The sequence below is a fragment of the Vombatus ursinus genome, unplaced genomic scaffold (assembly GCF_900497805.2).
Source record: "Vombatus ursinus unplaced genomic scaffold, bare-nosed wombat genome assembly UNPS02014786.1, whole genome shotgun sequence".
Lineage (NCBI taxonomy): Eukaryota > Metazoa > Chordata > Mammalia > Diprotodontia > Vombatidae > Vombatus > Vombatus ursinus.
Genome location: NW_020954564.1, coordinates 31,434,392 through 31,454,341, shown reverse-complemented (window position 1 = coordinate 31,454,341; position 19,950 = coordinate 31,434,392). Strand labels below are relative to the sequence as shown.

Sequence of the window (19,950 nt, the reverse complement as noted above, 5' to 3'; positions counted from 1 at the left end):
GTTTGCCCCCTCAGATTCCACGGGAGGGATTGTTCAGGGAATGGGCTATTACTACACTAGATTGGGAAGAAATGAACTCGATATGGAGCAAACTCCTGCTTTGCGACACCATAGAGATGTCCTATCAAGGGTAGGGAGGGAGGTTCACAGAAGCTACCTTCACTTGGTGTGACCTCACAGATGGGTGAGTGACTTCACAGACAGAGGCAGGCTCAGAATACAGCACAGACACGTTGCAACCCCATTCACAGCATCAGAACCCTAGACCTGACATCCAATTCGTTTTCCTCTGCTGGAGTGTATAGTGTAACCACTCAATATAGAATTATAGAATGTCAGATGGTGACTTTAAATGCCATCTGGTCCACCTTCCTCTGTTTTTATAGTGGGAAACAATGAAGCCCAGAGAGAATTGATTTGCCCAATAACACACATTGTGTTAAAAAGAGAGAGAACAGAACAAGAGTCTAGGGCATTTCTGTGCATAAAACTCAATGATTGGCACAGATTGGCAGGACAATTCAGTGGGAAAAGTGGATGACCTGAGTGCAAGTCCTCAATATCCCACTTAATAGCTTTGTGACCTTGGAGGAGTCACTTTCCTCTCTGGGCCTCATTTTCCCTCTGTAAAACTGAATCTTCAGGCAACAGCTGGGGTCACGGGCCACTGGAATGACAAGGCTTACAAAACTTTTTGACTTCGATATTTCTTGTAGGGTCTCCAATTACTTCATCTGTTCTGGATTCCTGGTGACCCTGACTGACTTAGACCACCCGACCTCCAGATTTCCTTGGCTCAATATCAGCAACCTTGACTCTGATCAATGGGGCTGAATTTTTGGGGGCATTTGATTTTAGGAAGGACATTTGGGAGACATCCAAAGGAAGACTACCAGGATGATTACGTGCATTGAGGTCATGTCATGTGGGGACTGGTTAAAGGAACTGGTGGTATTTAGCTTGGAAAAGAGAAGACTTGGGGGGAGAACATGGCAGCTGTCGTCAAGTATTTAGAAGGCTATTGTGTGAGATTAGACTGGTTCTTCTCGGCTCCAGAGAGAACCAAGAGAAGTGGGTAGAAGTGGAAGAGAGGCAGATTTTGACTTTGTGTATGGAAAAAAATCCTAAGTGTTGGTGTTGTTCAAATTTGGAATGGGCTGCCTTAGCAGAGTCCTCTTCAGGAGAGCTCTTCAGTCAAAGGTTGGATGGCATTTAGAGGTGGTTTTAGAGGGAATTCTTACGTACTAATCGGCCTTAGGTTCTTTCTGACTGAGATGAATTCATTCCCTGAGATCTGTTGACCCTGAAGCAGATCGAGCCCAAACCAATTTTAACAACTCCACACTATCATTTTTGTTTCTGTTCTGACCCTGGACCATTGGGTTATCTCACTGAGGTTTTGGTTTCCTGTTCATCCTTTGGTGGTCCCATAGGATCCAGACTGCTTCTTGGACAATTTATCTTGATGGTGACCGGGATGATAATAACATGCAGTGAGGGTTAAAAAAATCAGACCTGTGATTTCCTTGCTGCAGAGAACTCCCCGTGAAGAAAATGCCCTCTAGCAATGTAGGTCTATAAATGCCATTCAACTTACAGCCTTAGAAAGTTGCTTAGGGCCGCTGTGTGGTTAAACAACTTGCCTAGGGTCACACAGCTGGTATGATTTCATATAGAGGCAGGATTTCAGTGGATGTCCTCTTGACTCAGGAGCTTTCTATGCACTATACCACCCTACCTCTTGCTATTATAATCACAAAATACCTGCAAATCTATTATCTCCTGATCTTCACAAAAGCCCTCTGAAGTAGGGGTGGGTAGTGACTATTGTTCCCATTTTATGGATGGAGAAACTGAGGCTCAGAGAAGTATCCAAAGTGGGATGAATAGTAGATATGTCACTGAAATCAAGGTCTTCTAACTGCTAGCTAGTGCTCTTTATTGACCCAGATAATCCCCTACATTACAGGGTGGTTTGAGGAACAAGAGCTGTGCGTTCTAGTCTCAGCTCCACTCTATTTTATTAACTTGGGAAAATAATCACATCACTGGACTTCATTGTGCTCATCTATAAACTAGGTATAACATATCCCCTGAAGGTGTGGAGCTGGATCTTTCCTGGGATTCATTCTAGTTCCACGAGCTTTGTCTTAATGAATTTATAATACATACAATTGCTCAATTCTATCATTGTCTACAGGGGACAGAAAGTGCTTTTCTGGGTGACTACATCAAAATGCTCCCTCATGGCCAAAGGTTCCACTCTTTCCTGAACTCTACCACTGGTCCCACATGTACTGAACCCCTCCTTGATCATCACTGAAAATAAAGACCCATTGCTCGTAATGAAAAGCCCTTTGTCCTCATCTGAAAGGCCCTCTACTTGTGAATCAAAGTCCAGCTTGGGTGCCACCTCCTCCAGGCAATGGGAACAGCACTGGATTGGAGGTTTAAAGACTTGGGTTTGAATCTCAGCTACGGTATTTCCTACTTGTCTTGACTTGGGAAATTTTACCACCTCTACTGCATAGCAGATACAGCTCTGGACCTTGACTCAGGAAGACTTGAGATGAATCTGGCCTCAGACACTTACTAGCTGTGTGACCTTGGGCAAGTCATTTAAACTTTGTCTGTCTCAGTTTCCCCCATTGTAAAATGGGGATAATAACAGCACTTACCTTACAGGGTTGTTGTGAGGGTTAAATGAGATAATATGTATAAAGGGCTGTTGAGGTCTGAGAGTTTAAGAGCCCTCAAAGACCAGAGTATAGGATGGGGTCATTTGGAATGAATTCACAGACTCAAGCATTCTTTAAGTCAATGTGGCAAAGATTTATTGTTACGCTATACATCGGGTAGAGATCCTTAAGGAATTCTACCATGGTGGGCAGAGCTCCTTAGGGACCTGGCAACCTAACAAGAATGATGCTGAAGTTTATGTAGGAAAAGTAGTGGATTATGTGTCAAGTATGCTAGTTAGCTGATAACATAAAACTATATCATTCACTATTGAAAACCTGTGGCGGGGGTTTCCCAAAGGGTGTGTTTTTAGTCTGTTATGTCTGAAACGAGATAGTTTTGGGAGTTGACGTCTATTAACTTGACCTCTGGATTATATACAGTTAACTGTGGACATCAGGGCTTGGTAGTTCTGCTGGTACAAGACAGTCCTGTTCATACAAGGGAAATTCTACAGGGTCAGCTTGTTCTTGCAACAGGGAGAGATAGTTTGCCTCACTGGGCCCACTCGTGAGTCATTGTCAGAGATAGGGTCCTTGGGCTGTAGGGAAACTACCAAGGATAGTGTTTCTGAGGCCAGGGAGAAATTGGGATCCAAGCACTCCATCAATGCTTATTAGTGCTTAGCACATAGTAGGTACTATATAAATGTTTAGTCCCTTACCCTTTCCCTACTGCTACTGCTACATCACATTTATTTAACCCTTTGAGGTCACTTTTTCTGGGCCTCAGTTTCTCCATCTGTAAAATGAAAGGGTTGGATTAGATAACCTGTAAAATTCTCTGTAGCTCTGAGCCTTCTGTGATCGCACGGGATTAAGGTATGTCTCTCTCCCTGAATTTCTTGTGTACAGTAGCAAATGCTTTGTAAATGTTTACTGATTGACTAAATAAATGGAAAGGTGTTGGTTGTTGTTGGCCTTGGGTTGTAGTGACATCTGAATGTTTGAGCAGGAGAGTCAGAATGCTGCCCCGTCACAGCATCCTGGAGCTGCAGCTGGAAGGGACCTCAGAGGCCAATTTATCCAACCACCTCACTTTATAGAGGAAGCGATTGAGGTCCAAGGAGTTGGTGACTTGCCCAAGGTCACACAAGTAGTTAGCATTAGAAGTGGAATTCGAACCCAGGTCCTCTTACTCCAGAGGCAGTGCCCTTTCCACTGCACCACACTGCTCCTGATGCCATTCGAATGCCCAGATTGCCGGTTGCCATCGAAATGGATTTCCAGTGAGCCGTGAGGTCTCTTCCGTGGTGAAAACGCTAAGAAAGAGAAAATCTTCCTTCCCTAGAGTCAATAGTGAATATGACTTCATTTCAGTAAATATTTGCATCTCCTTCCAATGAGCTTGATTTGTATCTCAGTGATGAGAAAGTTACTCTGCAGTTACACGTTACACCCATTTCATGGACTGGTAAACTGAGACAAAGGACGTTAAAGCAGTAGCATTTTGGGAGATGGAAATCCTGTACGTGTTTGCTCTGAAGGAGGATGTATCCGTAGAAAGGGATTGTTTCCAGACTCTGAAGAGCTCCCTCACACCAGACTCCTACCTGTTTTTAGGCCCTTTGCTCATGCTGATCATTCCCTTCTTTGACTACATGGTAGGCTGGAAAGAGCTGGGGATGCAAGTCATAGAATCATAGATTTAAGTGGAAAGGCAGACCATCTAGTCCATTCTCTTCATTTTAGGGATGAGGAAATTGAGGGTGATATACCTAGTAAGTGACAGAGATAGGGTTGAGCCTACATCATCATCTTCTTCTTCTTCTTTTTTGGTGAGGCAGTCGGGGTTAAGAGACTTGCCTAGAGTCACACAGCTAGTAAGTGTCAAGTGTCTGAGGTCGGATTTGAACTCAGGTCCTCCTAACTCCAAGGTCAGAGCTCTAGCCATTGTGCCACCTAGCTGCCCTGAGCCTACATCTTCTAACTCCCAAGTCCAGTGTTCTTTCTATTATGCTACTCCGGGTTCTCTTCTTGGTGAAACTCATAGAACTTTACATCCAGAAGCCAACTCAGAAGCCATTTTACAGAGGAGGGAACTGAAGCACAGTGAAGGGAAATGACTTGTTCAAAGTCATACAATGAGTTGGCAGAAGCCCAGCTGGCTGGGCTTCTTCTAGTCTATCGCTTTTTTCTGTTTCATCATTCTGCATCACAACTAACTTACTGTGCAATGTTGGATACGTCACTTGACCTCTATGGACCTTGCTTTCCTCATCTTTAAAAGGGGGTTAAATGTTGCTGTGATGCCTCTTCCCTGTAGGCTGTGGGATAATGGGTGTGAGGAAGCTTCCTCATCAAGGTATTATTCCCCTCAGAGACCATATTGTTCTCCTCACCCATCGTTCTATTACAGACTTTCTTGTATTGTTATTGTTGTATTGTTTTTTTGTGCATGAGTCTTGTCTTTCCAACCATACGTGATGATTCCTGATGGGCAGGAGGCATAATGAGGTTAGGGGACTTGCACAGTGCCTGCAAGCTAGTAAGTACTTCCTGTCTCCTTCTTCTGTGTGACCACTGTGCCCAAAACAGGGCTGGGTAGAGAAGTGGCACGCAGAAGCCATTTACATCTCACTGGCTCTTCCTCTCATTTTCACAGACTCATAGAACAGTAGAGCTAGAAGGGACTTTTGGGATTATTGGGTCTAACCCCCAATTTTCTAGAAGAGGGAACTGAGACCAGAGATAGGAAGGGTTCCACAGCAAGCCAATGACAGACCCAGTCTCTTGGACTTTTATCACTGAGATCTTCCTACCACCACCACCACCACCACTGCCTCCATCGCCTCCAAGGGGATTATTTTCCAAAGTTAAAGAGAAAACACTCCAACCAAGATGCCATATGAAACTCTGAAATGATTGGAAGCCCCTAAAAGACCATGAAAGCATTAGCAGGAATAAGATGGTAACCGAGTGGTACGTGAGCTAAGAATGGTACCACTGTAGCTCATAGGCTATACAAAAGAACAGGTGGTGGGCTGGATTTGGCCCTCAGGCTATAGTTTGCCAACCCTTGGAGTAGATGTTGCTAAGGTCCTTTCCAGCTCTGAATTAAGATTACACACACACACACACACACACACGCAAACACACACACACACACACACATGCAAACACACACACACACACACACACACATATATATGTATGTAAATACATATATATATATTTATATATATAGTGTCCTAGTTTTGCCTAACCCTATATCCAGTTTTTACTATGAGGAAGAGGGATGATGTTCCTGCTCTAAGAAGCTCATCATCTAGATGGAGAGATAAGCAACACGTCGTTGTGGACAGACCCCTGGATTTGGAGTCTGGGGACCTGGGTTTGATGCCAGTTTTGCCACTTGTGACCTTGGGAAAGTCCTGTCCCTTCTCTGTGCCTTAGTTTCTTCTTTTGCAAAAAAAGAAGTGTTGGAACAGAGGAGCTCTAAGTTGCTTTCTAGTCTCATTCTGATGATCCTATGTATGTATATAATTACGAAAGGTATTTGTAACTATAGATGGCTAAAGTGGTGCAGTGGATAGAGCACCCAGCCTGAAGTCATGAGTTCAAATCTAGCCTCAGACACTTACTAGCTGTGTGACCCTGGGCAAGTCACTTAAACCCTATTTGCCTCAGTTTCCTTATTTGTAAAATAAGGTAGCAAACCACTCTAGTATTTTTGCCAAGAAAACCCCAAATGGAGTCATGGAGAGTTGGACATGACTGAAATGACTGTACAATAGCTCATGTATGTATATATGTATACATACATATATATGTATATATGTATATATATATATTGTGCTACAAATGGACTTGCTTTCTCATCCATTCTGTCCTTGGATTCTCATACCAGCCCTTAAAGTTAGGTAGAGAAAGAGTTATCATCTCCATTTTACAGAGGAGGAAACAGAGGGAAGAAGTAACTTGGCCTCAGCTAGTGACTGAGTACTAAATATTTGAGCTGTTATTTTCTCTCTCCTATTCCAGAGTCCTTTCCACCAAGTCAGAAAGCAGGATGGCATCTCCTATGGCAGAGACAGCTGGGCCCAGAGGCAGTTAAGCTATTAATACAGGAAGATGGAGCTTTCAATCCTTTATCATGATGACTTGTATTTTGTGTAGTCCTGGGTCCCTGAGTACTGACCCAACCCCATTTTCTTTTTTGGATCCCTTAGGAGCTATAGCTCATGTCTCAGCCATCTAGAGTTGACATCTTCATCTTCTGCCAGTGGCAGACAGAGAATTCCCAGAAAGAGAGCCGGCAACTAGAATTATGGCTTAGTGTGAAGCTGAAGTTGGAGCTCTGCTGGGGTCAGGGAAGGGTTCAGTCTTGGACCAGCATTCTCTGGTCCTGATGTCAGCTCTCAGGGTGGAGCTACAGCAAGCCGTGGCTGTGGAACCAAACATTCTTAGGAAGGGATAGACCAGTCTCAAAGCTGCCATTGCATCTTGCTGAAAGTTGATCATGGGGTCATAGGATTTCAAGTCAGAAGGGCCTTTAGAGAAAAATCTAGTCCAACTTACATATTTTTATACTGAGCAAAGTTGAAGGCTAGGAAGGGGAAGTCACTTACCCAAGATCAATTAGGTAATCAGTAGCAGAGCCAGAATTTGAACCGACTTCAAATCTAATTGTCTTTCCTTGATATACAGTAAGTGTTTAATATATGCTTGTCAATTGATTTCCACTACATCATTGTTGATTTTTGCCCTTAATAGTCGGTACCTTTCTGGGTCTAATTTCTAAAATATATAGAAAACTGAGCCAAATTTGTAAGATTCCCCAGTTGATAAATGGTCAAAGGATATGAACAGGTAGTTTTCAGATGAAGAAAGTAAAACTATCTATACTCATATGAAAAGATTCTCTAAATCACTATTGATTAGAGAAATGCAAATCAAAACAACTTTGAGATACCATGTCATACCTATCAAGTTGGCTAACATGACAAAACAGGAAAATAATAAATGCTGGGGAAGATGTGGGAAAATTGGAACACTAATGTATTGTTGGCAGAGTTGTGAAATGATTCAACCATTTTGGAGAGCAATTTGGAACTATGCCCAAAGAGCTACAAAAATGTGCATACTCTTTGATCCAGCAATACAACTTCTAGGTCTGTATCCCAAAAAGATCATACAAATGGGAAAAGGACCCACATGTACCAAAATATTTATAGCAGCTCTTTTTGTGGTGGCAAATAGTTGGAAACTGAGGGGATGCCCATCAGTTGGAGAATGACTGAACAAGATGTGGTATATGAATACAATGGAATACTATTGTGCTATAAGAAATGATGAGCAAGCAGATTTCAGAAAAACCTGGAAAGACTTGTATGGACTGATGCTGAGTGAAGTGAGCAGAACCAGGAGAATGTTGTACACAGTAACAGCCACATTGTATGATGACTGACTTTGACAGACTCATCGCCTCTCAGCAATGCGAAGATCTAAGACAACTCCAAAGGGCAAATGATGGAAAATGCTGTTCACATCCAGAAAAAGAACTATGGAGTCTGAAGGCAGATCCAAGCACATTATTTGATCTCTCTTTTTTTTTCTTTTTTGTTTATTTCTTCTTTCTTGTAGTTTCTCCCATTGGTTCTAATACTTTACAACATGACTAACATGAAAATAGGTTCAATATGAATGCATATGTAGAACCCATCTCAGATTGCACACCGTCTTGGGGAGGAGAGAGGGGAGAGATGGGAAGAAAATTTGGAACTCAAAATCTCATAGAAGTGAATGCTGAAGGCTAAAAATAAATAAACAAAACCCCCCAAAAAACCAAAACAAAAAAAATTAGTTTGTGCCTTTCTGAATGTTGTTGGGTGGCCTTGAGAGGTCATATTAATTACAGGTCTAGCTTAAGTCTCTTCAAGGCTTACAAATTGCTTTTTTTTCGGGGAGGGGGCAATCAGGGTTAAGTGACTTGCTGGGAGTCGCACAGCTAGAAAGTGTTAAGTATCTGAGGCTGGATTTGAACTCAGGTCCTCCTGACTCCAAGACCAGAGCTCTATCCACTGTGCCACCTAGCTGCCCCTACAAATTGCTTTCTTTACAGCAGCCCTGGGATGAAGATCATCTCAGTCATACCCCTCCTTGTGGGAACTTCTGACTTGGATATGAAGATGGTTCAGTCCCTCCTTTTTCCTTGCAATTTGTGTGTCACATTTTCTTCATCATAGATTGCTATGATTTTGAGGAGTCCTGTCTTTCTGGGAGTAACCTCTGGCTACCTTTGGGAGGAGATGAAGATGTCAGCTCACTGATGGGCTCCTTGGCAGCTATGCCCAGCAACGTGGCATATTCCTATCACCTCATCAGGGGTGAATCTAGTTGGCAAAGGTCCTTATTTGCAGAGAAAACAGTGTCCATCAAAAGCAAATGGGCCCCTCCCTAGGCGCAAGGTGCTCATGGTTGCCGTTCCCTTTTCCCAAAGTGTCATCCTCTTTGGGAGGCTTATAAAGCAGTCTCTGGCCCAGGGAGAGGGAAGACCCAAGGCCTAACCACTTATGATCCATCTTCTACAGGTAACAGATTGAGGTATGAGTGGGAAAACTATTTCTTTGGGGGGAGGGGAATGAAGGGATCATAAGGAGGCAATGGGGTTCAAAGCAAAGGTATCATCAGGAGACCTGGGTTCTTGTGCTAACACTACCGTTTACTAGCTGTGTGACATTGGACAAATCAGTTACCATATTTGGACCTGTTCCTCTTATCTACAAAATAAGGGTGTTGGACTAGATAAGGTGTTCTTAAACTGGAATCTATGAACTGATTAAAATAATTTTTTTGGATAACTATTTCAGTATAATTGATTTCCTTTGTATTCTTTTGTATTTTATTAAAAAAAACCCCATTATTCTGAGAAAGTGGTACACAGAGTTCAACAGACTGCCAGAGTTAGAAGTGGGTCAATGGCACAAAAATGTTAAGAACCCCTTTTTAAGATGTTAAGAACCCATCTTTAAGGTCCTTTTCAGCTCTGCCCCTCTAAGTGCTAAGTTCTGTTCCAGTTCTGCCATTCCTTGTTCTAGTTTCTGAGGTCCATTCCAATGTTTACATTTATTTTTCTATGGTCTTTTTGATCTCTAACATTCTATATTCTAAGCTCCTATTTTGGAAAATCCCTTCCAGCCCTGGTGTTCTGTGCTCTATTATTTTCGAACTCCTTTTGGCTCTAACATTCTAAACGTTAAACTTTAAAACCTATGATGCTGACATTTGATTTTTTTTCATAGGATTAGTGATGATCTCGGAGGCTTATTCTTAGAGTCCTACAGGATCCTATCTCTTTTAGCAAGTAATTAAATTTGTCCAAGTACTCTGGTGATTTGGTCCCCAGTATAATGAAAAGTAACACCAGCTTGATGGTTCCAAGATGTAGATGCTAGCATTTTCACTAATTCTGTACGTGACCTTAGGTATTTTCTGGGCCTCAGCTTCTTTTTCCACGTAGGAGGACTAATTATTCCTGCCGTACTCCAGCTAAGGGGCTGTTCCGAAGAACTGGTGAGATACTGAACTTGGGGAAAGGAAAGGATCTAGGAAAAGCTAGAAGTGCTGACCCCATCAAATTTTAGAGTTGGAAGTTCCCTCTAGTTCAACCCAGACCTGTATAGGGATCTCCTCTACAACCTCATTGACAGGTGGTCAACCAACTTTTGATTAAAGAACTCCAATGATGGGGAACATACTAACTCCTGAGGCAGCCTCTTCCACTCTGGGACAACCAAGGCTTAGGAAGGTTTTCCTTCTATTGAAAGGTATTGTTATTTAGTCTTTTCAGTTGTATCTAACTCTTATAATCCCATTTGGATCCAATTTGGAGTTTTCTTGGCAAAGATACTGGAGTGGTTTGCCATTTCCTTCTCCAGTTAATTTTTCAGATGAGGAAACTGGGTTAAGTGACTTGCCCAGGATCACAAAGCTAGCAAGTGTCTGAGGCTGAATTTGAACTCATGAATCTAAGTTTTCCTGATTCTAAGTGCAGTGCTCTATCCACTGTGCAACCTAGCTGCCCACATTTAGAGGTAGGTAAGCATAAAGCATTTATTAAGTACTTACTATGTGAGGCACTGTGCTAAGCCCCAGCGATACAAATACAATTAAATAAGATAGTTTTTGCCCAGTGGGGGAAGATGATGTATAAAGGAGAACTAAAAAGTTGGAGGAGGGAAGGGTACCTCAGTGGAGCAAGGCACTTGTCAGGGAGATGGAGAAGTCAGGAGAGTGAGTTGAATCAGGAGTGAAATATCACTCTGATCCATCAAGAAATGGTGGTCGGCACTGGGGAGTCACCAGTCAGGAAACTAGCCACCAAGGTGTCTAATGATGTAAGCATTCTGGAAAAAAGAATTGAGTCAAGAGTTAGCAAAAATTTGCTCCTCTAAGGATCTCTCTAAGGAAAATTGAGTTTACCCTTTGTCTATACAACAACCTTTCATGGAAGTCTTCTCTACTCCAGATAAAATATCCCCAGTTCTTTCAACTAAACCTTGCATGCAAAGGGTTAACTAGACCTTTGGCAGGTTCTTTGTTGGATTTGAGTCCTTACATAGGAAGTCTAGAGCTGGACCTGAGTCACAGAGTATCTGGGAAACAAACTCATCCAATAAGACTAGTCCTTTTGTGATATTAGTCACCGATTCTCCGAGGTCCCTTGAAAAAGGTCTCTGCATGTTCCCTGAAAATCAGTAGGGCTAAGGTAGCTATGGGCATAGGACTGGCCTCCCAGCCTCCAAGCGTGTCTACTGGAACAGGTGATTGGGTACAGGGTGGGGACCAAGCTGGGATGATTGGTGTATGTTTCTCTGGGAACATCCCCAAAGCATTTCTTTTCTTTCTTTCTATAGCTCTGTTAAATCTGAAAATGCAGGTAAAGTCCTTCTGGGGTGGTTCTAGCAAGGACTTGAATAGTAAGCACTTTTCCCACTTTTCCATCCATTGGCTGTTTGTAACCATACTTGGAGGTGGGTGAGGCAGGAGTGGTCACATCTATTTAATAAAGGATGAAATGGAGGCCTGGAAAGGGAAATGTCCAAGATCACACATCATATCAGTGGTAGATGTGGGATTAAAACTCAGGTACCCAACTCTCAATTTGATTAAATTTTCCCTTTTACCGTATTTCCTGAAAGAAGAAGAGGGAATTGATGAAGTGAAGGGATTGGATCAGTTTTGACAGAACTAGCTCTATTTTAACCCCCAAACCCTTTTGATGAGGTACCAGCTATCCTGTTCTCACCAGGTTCCTCAATCCTCAACTCATTGCCAGGATCAGCCATGTTTCTAGTCTGTACCTTGGGATTCCTCCTTGGGATGTTGGTCCCATTCTGTGAAGCCTACTCAGCAAGGATTGTGGTCAGGATTAACCAGGCAGCCCTGGACTATGGTAAGTGAAGGCTTGACTGATCTGGTCAATCAGGGTAGTCATTAGCTACTTCAGTGCTGGAACAAGCAGCAAATCTGGGTCAAGCAATGGGAGAGGTACCCTCAAATTGACTTTGTAATTTATGATATGAAAAGAATACAGGGAGTAATTAAGAGAAATTTCAGTTAAGGGAGAGGGGGAGTTGTTTACTATAGTGGCTTGTGGATAAGTGTTATTAACAGCATCCTCCGATCGCTTCTTTTAAAAAATGAATTAGTCATGTTAATAACTGGTTAACAAACTCATCGTTTCTATTGCTATAAGTGCATGTGCTAAATTTTTATGTCTTCTAAATTTTGCCCCATAGCCTTACCTTATTTATGGCTCTGTAATCAGCTATGGGTGCCACCTGTCACGTGAATAGGCAATAATAGTAATAATAATAATAGTTAGCATTTCTATAGAACTTGAAGGTTTGTAAAGCACTTTATACATGTTATCTCATTTAGTTCTCACAATAACCCCGTGAGGTAGGTGATATTCCTCACATTCCCAACTTCTTGATAACCCTGAGAAGTAAGTTTCTGAGGCAGGATTCAAACTTGTGGCTTCGGGACGAGGATTGGGGGTAGAATTTATGGTGTATTACATTAATCTCTGTGTTTAATCAGAGCAGAGTGATTGCATGTCAGGGGAGCCTTGAGTGAAGGGCCGGTGAGGAGTCAGGACTTTCAGATTGGATGCAAGTGGGAGGTGCTGCTGCTGAGCCTTTGGAGTTTGAGGTACACTAGTTTAGATTTGAGAAGTTTGGTGTTGGCTGGTCTTTCAGCACTGGAAGGTCCTGCACTGTGGTTTTGCATGTGCTCTGAAATTGTATGATACAGTGAAGGGAGCTTTAGCCTTGGAGTCATAAGACTTGTCTTTTAGTCTAACCAACTCTTTCACTAATTCACTATGTTAGCTTGGGTTAGATGCTTCTCTCTTCTGCAGTGCCATTGAACTTCCCGCTGTACAAAATATTTGACATAATAATGATAACAGTAGCAGCAGTAGTAACAATAACAGCAGCTAATGTGTGCCAGTAATTGTGCTAAGCGCTTTACAAATATTATCTCCTTTGATCCTCTGTTTTCTTCCCTATAAAACAAGGGAATTGTACTAGATGATCTCTAAGGCCCCTTGTAGAGTGGACATTTTCTGTTCCCTTTCAGGTCTGAAATTCTGTGTTCTAGAGTTCCTTTCATTGCTGACATTCTGTCCCCCTAGCTCTGATATCCTCTGTTCTAAGGGCTCTCCTAACTCTGAAGTTCTGTGTGCTAAGGTCTCTTTCTTCCTAGGATTGGTAAAAAGTTTTATCTGTGAACCATTAGAGTGTTATGAGCTGTAGGAATATGCCTCTTGGGTCAGACAGTGTAATGTGTTGGTTCTAGCTGATGTTTGGTCCCAGGCATAGCGTTTCTCATCATGTGTCTGGTCACCTAGGCTCCTCAGAGAGAGCTCCTCTGTGTTCTCACAGATTCTCAGCCTGTCAGTCAAGAAACACCAATCACACATTTATTATGTGCCAGGCACTGTGCTAAGTGCTCAGGTTAAAATAAAAATAAAAACAACACAGTCCCTGTTCTCAAAGGGGCATATATTATATTTTACAAATTTTATTGATTTATTTTTAACATTCATTTAAAAAATGTTGATTTCCAAATTCTCCCCCTCCCTCCTACTCTTCCCCCACCCACAAAGAAAGCAATATGATATCCATTATACATGTAAAATCATGCAAAACATATTTCCATATTAGCCATTTTGCAAAAAAAACCCCAAAAAACAAAATAACGAACCGAAAAAGAAAAAGCAATAAAAAGCAAGCAACATAAAGAAAGTGAAAAAAGTGTGCTTCAATCTGTACTTAGAGTTCACCAGATCTCTTTCTGGAGATGGATAACATTTTTCATCGTTGTCCTTTGAAGTTTTCTTGTATCATTATATTGATCAGAGTAGCTAAGCCTTTCACATTTGATCACATTACAATATTGTTGTTACTGTGTACAAAGTTCTCCTGCTTCTATTCCCTTCTCTTTGCATCAGTTCATATATGTCTTCCCAGATTTTTCTTAAACCATCCTGCTCATCATTTCTTATAGGACAATAGTATTCCATCACAATCACATACTCTATCTTATTCAGTAATTCCTCAATTGATGGGCATTCCCTTAATTTCTAACTCTTTGCCACCACAAAAGAGCTGCTATAAATATTTTTGTACGTGTAAGTCTTTTTCAAGGGGGCTGATAGTCTAATGGGATAGACAATATGAAAACAACCATGTACATATGAGATGTATATAGTGTTAATGGAAGGTCATCTGTAAGGGAAGACTGGTAGCTGTCCCCCTCCCACATATACCTCCCTTCCAAAGGCCTCTTGTGGAAGTGGGATGTAAGCAGAGTTTTTTATTATCCTCATTTGAAGATGTCCTTATGGGGACACACCTATTCCTGAAGCACCCACTATACTTTTTTTCCAAGTCTAACTGTTCACTGTATGATCCTGGGCAAGTCACTTAACCCCAAATTGCCAAAAAAAACAAAAACAAAAACAAAAACAAACATCCAAGTCTAACTGTTCAGAGACTCTACCCACTATTGAGCTGAAAACTTCCACCCCATTGTTCTGGTCCTGCCTTTGAGATGAATCCTTTCCCCCATAACAACCTTTTCAATAATTGAAGAGTTATCAAAATCCCTAGGTTAAACATCCCCAGTTCCTTCAACTGATCCTGGTTTAGCCTTTAGTCCTCTCACCCTCCTGGTCACCCTTCTCTGGACACATGCTTTGGTTTGTCAATATCCTTCCTAAAATGTGCCCAGCAGAGTCACCTAGAAATTTGCAGTAGCCTTTGCTGGAACCTTCTGGTCTTGGTTCACATCTAGGCCAGGAGGGCTGTCGGATTCCTTCTGCTGGCAGAGGATAAAGGATGTCAGTGATCCGTGGTGGGTCAGTGTGACAGATACACAAGCGAAATGGATGATTGCCTCTGAATAACTAGGTCTGAGAGGCTCCGGCTCTTTTCCTGGTTCTGTCATCCGGCTCTGTTTGACTTTCTTTTGTCCCGCCAGGGCTGCATCTGCCTTTGTGGATTTCAAGAGGAAATTATGTGACTGGCCTGGGAATTCAGAGGGCACACCTTCCCTCGGGGTTAGTCATCTCTCCGGAATGCTGAGCCCTAGGGGTCTAGGATCCTGCTACTCTCCCTCCATCCTCCCAGTAAAGAGCCAAAAGATGGAGTCTCCTTCAAACTGCATCCCTCTCTCTTTTCTTTGGTATAGTACAGTGGAAGGAGCTCAGGAGGTAGTGGGTTCTCCATCACTGTAGGTGTGCAAAGATTGCATGACCACTTGTGGGCATGTTGTAGAGTGCCTTCCTGTTCCCTCTGTAGTTCATTTAAGCTCTGGGGTGCTTTGATTCTAATTATCTCTGAACTTTTTGAATCTGAAAATTTGAATCTGAACTTTGAATCTGAAAAATACTGAAGATCTGAACAGGAAAATTTGGATTTCCTGTCCTGGTTTAACCACTTATTAATTGTATGACCTTGAGTAATGTACTTTCCTTCCATGAGGCCATTTACTCTCTTGTCAAATAGTCTGTCAGTCAATCAATAAACATTTATTAAGCGCAGACTGAGCGACAAATGCTGGATGATAATATTTTCTCTACCTACCCCACAGGGCAGTCGTGAGAGTCAATTGAGGTAACGGATATAAAGTGCTTTGAAACTATAAAGTGCTTGTAAATGTAAGCACTCATTTCCTTCTTCTCCTTCCTCAAAGTCTGGCGTGGAACTTCCTCTCTGGCCCCAAGTCTGGGGAAATCCGGAGGATGCTGTCCTAGAGGGGAAAGACTGGATACTAGAGATGTGGGTTCTGATTCTGCTTTGCTGTATTACCTTGGACAAGTTGCTTTCCCTCTTATATGATGAGGGGGATAGATTAGGTGGACTCTAAGGTCTGTCATAGCTCTCACAAAGCATCATAGCAATGACCCTGAAATGCTGCCTCTTTTACTCAGTGGCACAGATAGGGCGCACGGCTTTCCAGAACGCCCTGAAGATCCAACTCCCTGATCTCCTTGACCCAAAAGAAGGCTACTTCCAACGAACCTCGTAAGTTCCCAGCTGGGCTAGTCCCCCCTGACGTTTTTCATAAGCTATTGCTGGTCCTTTCCAGACAGTCCTTAGTCAGCCCAAGTCAAACTACTGTAAACGCTTGTGTCCCTGATCTCCTATCCTCCCCATCTGAGCAGAAGCATTTATTCACTTAGGCCTTCCCATGGGAGGCAGTGTGGTATTATATGGTGGCTCTGGAGTGTTACTAGCTATGTGACCTAGGGCAAGCCAAAGGATGGAGTCTCCTTTAAACTGCATCCCTCTTCCTTTTCTTTAGTATAGTATAATGGAAAGAGCTTGGGAGGTAGTGAGCTCCCCATCATTGGAGGTGTACAAAGATTGCATGACTGCTTGAGGGCATATTATAGAAGGTATTCCTGCTCTGCTAGGGGTTGGATGGACTAGGTGCCCTTTGTAGTTTATTTAACCTCTGGGGTGCTTTGATTGTAAGATTCTAAAGCAATATCTTCCTAGATTTTTATTTGCTTCTCTGTAAAAAAGGGGGCTGGACTCAATTATTTCATAATAATAATACTGAGCATTTATAGAGTGCCTACTCTGTGTTAGGCACTATGCTAATTGTTTTACAAATGCTATCTCATTTGATCCTTACAATAACCCTGGCAGATAGGTGCTGCCATTGGCCCTATCTTACAGTTGAAGAAACTGAGGCAAACATAGGATAAGTAACTTGCCCAAGGTCATATGTCTAGTAAGTGTCTGAGGCTGGATTTGAACTCCGGTCTTCCTGACTCCAGGTCCAGAGCTCTATCCACTGCCCCACCTAGCTACTTTTCAGCTTTAGATCTGTGATGTCTTCTTTCAGTGCCTGAGTTAGGGGCTCCCTTCCTGTAAGGGGCCTCTCTGTAGGACTCCATGTTCCCACAGAGCTTGTGTGCTAACAGAGCATTGTTCATGGGGTAAACCTCTGGGCTACCTTCACCAGCAGGCTGTGCAGATGGACTTCACTGCCAGACTCCTTGTAGACCCTGACAAGGTAGTCATCACCATGGAGTTTTTCCCTCTCACTTAGAGCTGAAACCTTCCTTGTGTGCTGTGTCTCCCATTAGAATGTGAGCTTATTGAGAGGAGGGACTATTGGGGCAGCTAGGTGGTACAGTGGATAGTGCACCAGCCCTGAAGTCAGGAGGACCTGAGTTCAAATCTGGCCTCAGACCAAACATTTGACACTTACTAACTGTGTGACCTTGGGCAAGTCACTTAACCCCAATAGCCTAAAAAGAAGAGGGACTGTCTTTGCTTTTCTATTTGTGTCCTCCAGAATTCAACATAGTTCTTGGCACATAATAAGCGCTTAATAAATGCTTTTTCATTCATTCATTCATTCATGGAAAACTCTCTGGAAGGGAAAATGGGAACTCATGTCATGTGGCATGTGCCAGCTATACTCATGTCTATGCAATAGGCCCAGGCAGTTGTCTTACCTACATGGAATGGTTTCAATGGGGAACCTAACTTTCATTTTTGGTGTTACTGAGCCCAAATCTCTCTGGCATAGCCCTTGACATTTTGCCATTCTAGAAGAGAAGGGAAGGATCTTAAAGCCTTATAATTCTGAGTCAGAAGGTCAAACCTACTCATTTAAAAAATGAGTAAACTGAGGACCAGAAAAGGGAATGACCTATCCACAACCACACTTTCTCAGCATGCCCTTTCCTGTTGTTGCCAATCAATCAATCAGCAAGAATTTATCAAGCACCTACTATGTGCCTGGGACTCTGCTAAGTGTTAGGGTTACAAAGAAAAAAAATGGAACAGTCCTGACTCTCAAGGTACTTATATTTAGTTGGGCAGGGCACAATGAACATAGATAAATAAATACTGAATATATATATATATATATGTATATATACACATATGTACACACACATACATATACATACATTAAGTACTGTATAAGGTCACTTTGGCAGGGAGGGTGCTAGGAGCTATGGTGAGGGGGTAAGGGGGGAGATAAGGAAAAGCTTCAAGTAGGTAGGGTTTCAGCTGAATCTTAAAGGATTCTAAAAGGGGAAGGAGTGAGGATGGAGTGCATTGTAGGCATGGGGGCCTGCTAGTGCAAAGGCATCTTTGAAAAAATCATCCCAAAGATGGGGGATGGTATGCTGCATAAGTTTGACTGGATCATAGGGTGCAAGGAGAATAATGTGTACTAAGACTAAAAAACTAGGAAGGGACCTGGTTGTGGAGATCTTTAAATGCCAAACAGTAGAATTTGTATTTGATCCTAAAGGTTATAAACAACTACTGGAATTTATTGAGGGGGGGTAGGTGAGAGGGGAGAGTAGTGACATGACTAAGTCCGTGCTTAAGGAACATTACTTGGGTTGCTGTGTGAAATGAAGTGAATTGGAGTGGGGAGAGACTTAAGGCAAGGAGATTATTATTATTATTATTATTAGTCTATTGCAATGGTCTAGGCCAAAGGTGATGAGGACCTCAACCAGGGCAATGGCTGTGTGAGTGAAGGACAAGGGTTAGATTTGAGAGATGTTATGGAGGTAGAAATGATAAGATTTGGCAATTGATTGGATATGTGGGGCAAGGGAGAATTAGGAGTCGTGGATAACCCTGAGGCTGAGTACCTGGGAGATATTGAGGATGGTGGTACCTTTGACAGAAATAGGGAAGTCTGGAAGAGAGGTGGGTTTGGGCAGAAAGATCATGAGTTCTGTTTTGAAATGTTGGGTTTAAATTGGCTATGAGACATCCAGTCACCTTGATTTTGGCTCTCCTGCTCTAGGCCACAGCTCTAACTATTGCTTGGCTGCCTCTGGCCTCAGGGTCCAAGCTGGAACACACTTTCATCCTGGAAACCATTCACTAACACTCACTTCTCATCCCTCAGGGTCTTTATGCTTGACAGCGATATTCCCCACTTTAATCTGAAATTTATCCCTAATTATGGGATTCGCCTGTCTGCTGCTGGCCATGTCAATATGACAGTTTTTTTGTGAGTATGCACCCTTGGGCCAGGGAAGGGGGATGGAATGGGTGTAGGGGATTCCTATGGGAAAGGTTAAACTGGGAATTGGGGGAATGTGTTTAAATTCTGGCTCCTACTAACCCCCAGGGAGCAAAAATGACTCAACAAGAATTCCAAACACCTCTTCTCTTTCTGGGCCCCACTTTGGTCAGGGATTGCTGCCCAGGAATCCTTTCTATACCTCACATTTTTCTATATCTCACATCACAATACTTTATCCTCCTTAAGGCACTAGTCCCAAACTTTTATCTCATTTGGATCAGTAGTAAGGGATGGGGTTATTATCTCTGTTCAATAGTTGAGGAAACGAAACTCAGGTGAGGATGACATCTAGGTTGTGAGGCTGGGTGAGTGGAAGAATAGTGGTTCCCTCAACAGTAATATGGAAGTTAGGAAACTGGAGAGGGAAAATGAGTTAAATATTAGACATGAGTTAGAGATATTTAATGAACATTCAGTTCGAGATGTCCAGTTGGCAGCTGGGGATACAAGACTGGAGGTTAGGAAAGAGGTTGAGGCTAGATCTCGAAATCATTAATCTAGATGGGATTATTGAATTCATAGGAACTGATGAGATCACTAAGTATAGTATCGTATAGTATAGTATAGTATAGTATAGTATAGTATAGTATAGTATAGTATAGTATAGTATAGTATAGTATAG

General features: G+C 42.4%; 1 protein-coding gene across 1 annotated transcript in view; it reads left to right on the top strand.

The window, feature by feature from the left end:
- Positions 1-9,217: 9,217 nt before the first annotated feature.
- The window catches only part of BPIFB2 (BPI fold containing family B member 2), a 38,596-nt gene continuing 27,863 nt past the window's right edge, over positions 9,218-19,950 (top strand). The window contains exons 1-4 of the mRNA XM_027868200.1: positions 9,218-9,284; positions 11,992-12,135; positions 16,183-16,276; positions 19,149-19,253. Coding sequence (XP_027724001.1) covers positions 12,027-12,135; positions 16,183-16,276; positions 19,149-19,253 — 308 coding nt within the window. The 5' untranslated portion in view covers positions 9,218-9,284; positions 11,992-12,026. The remainder of the gene's footprint in view (positions 9,285-11,991; positions 12,136-16,182; positions 16,277-19,148; positions 19,254-19,950) is intronic.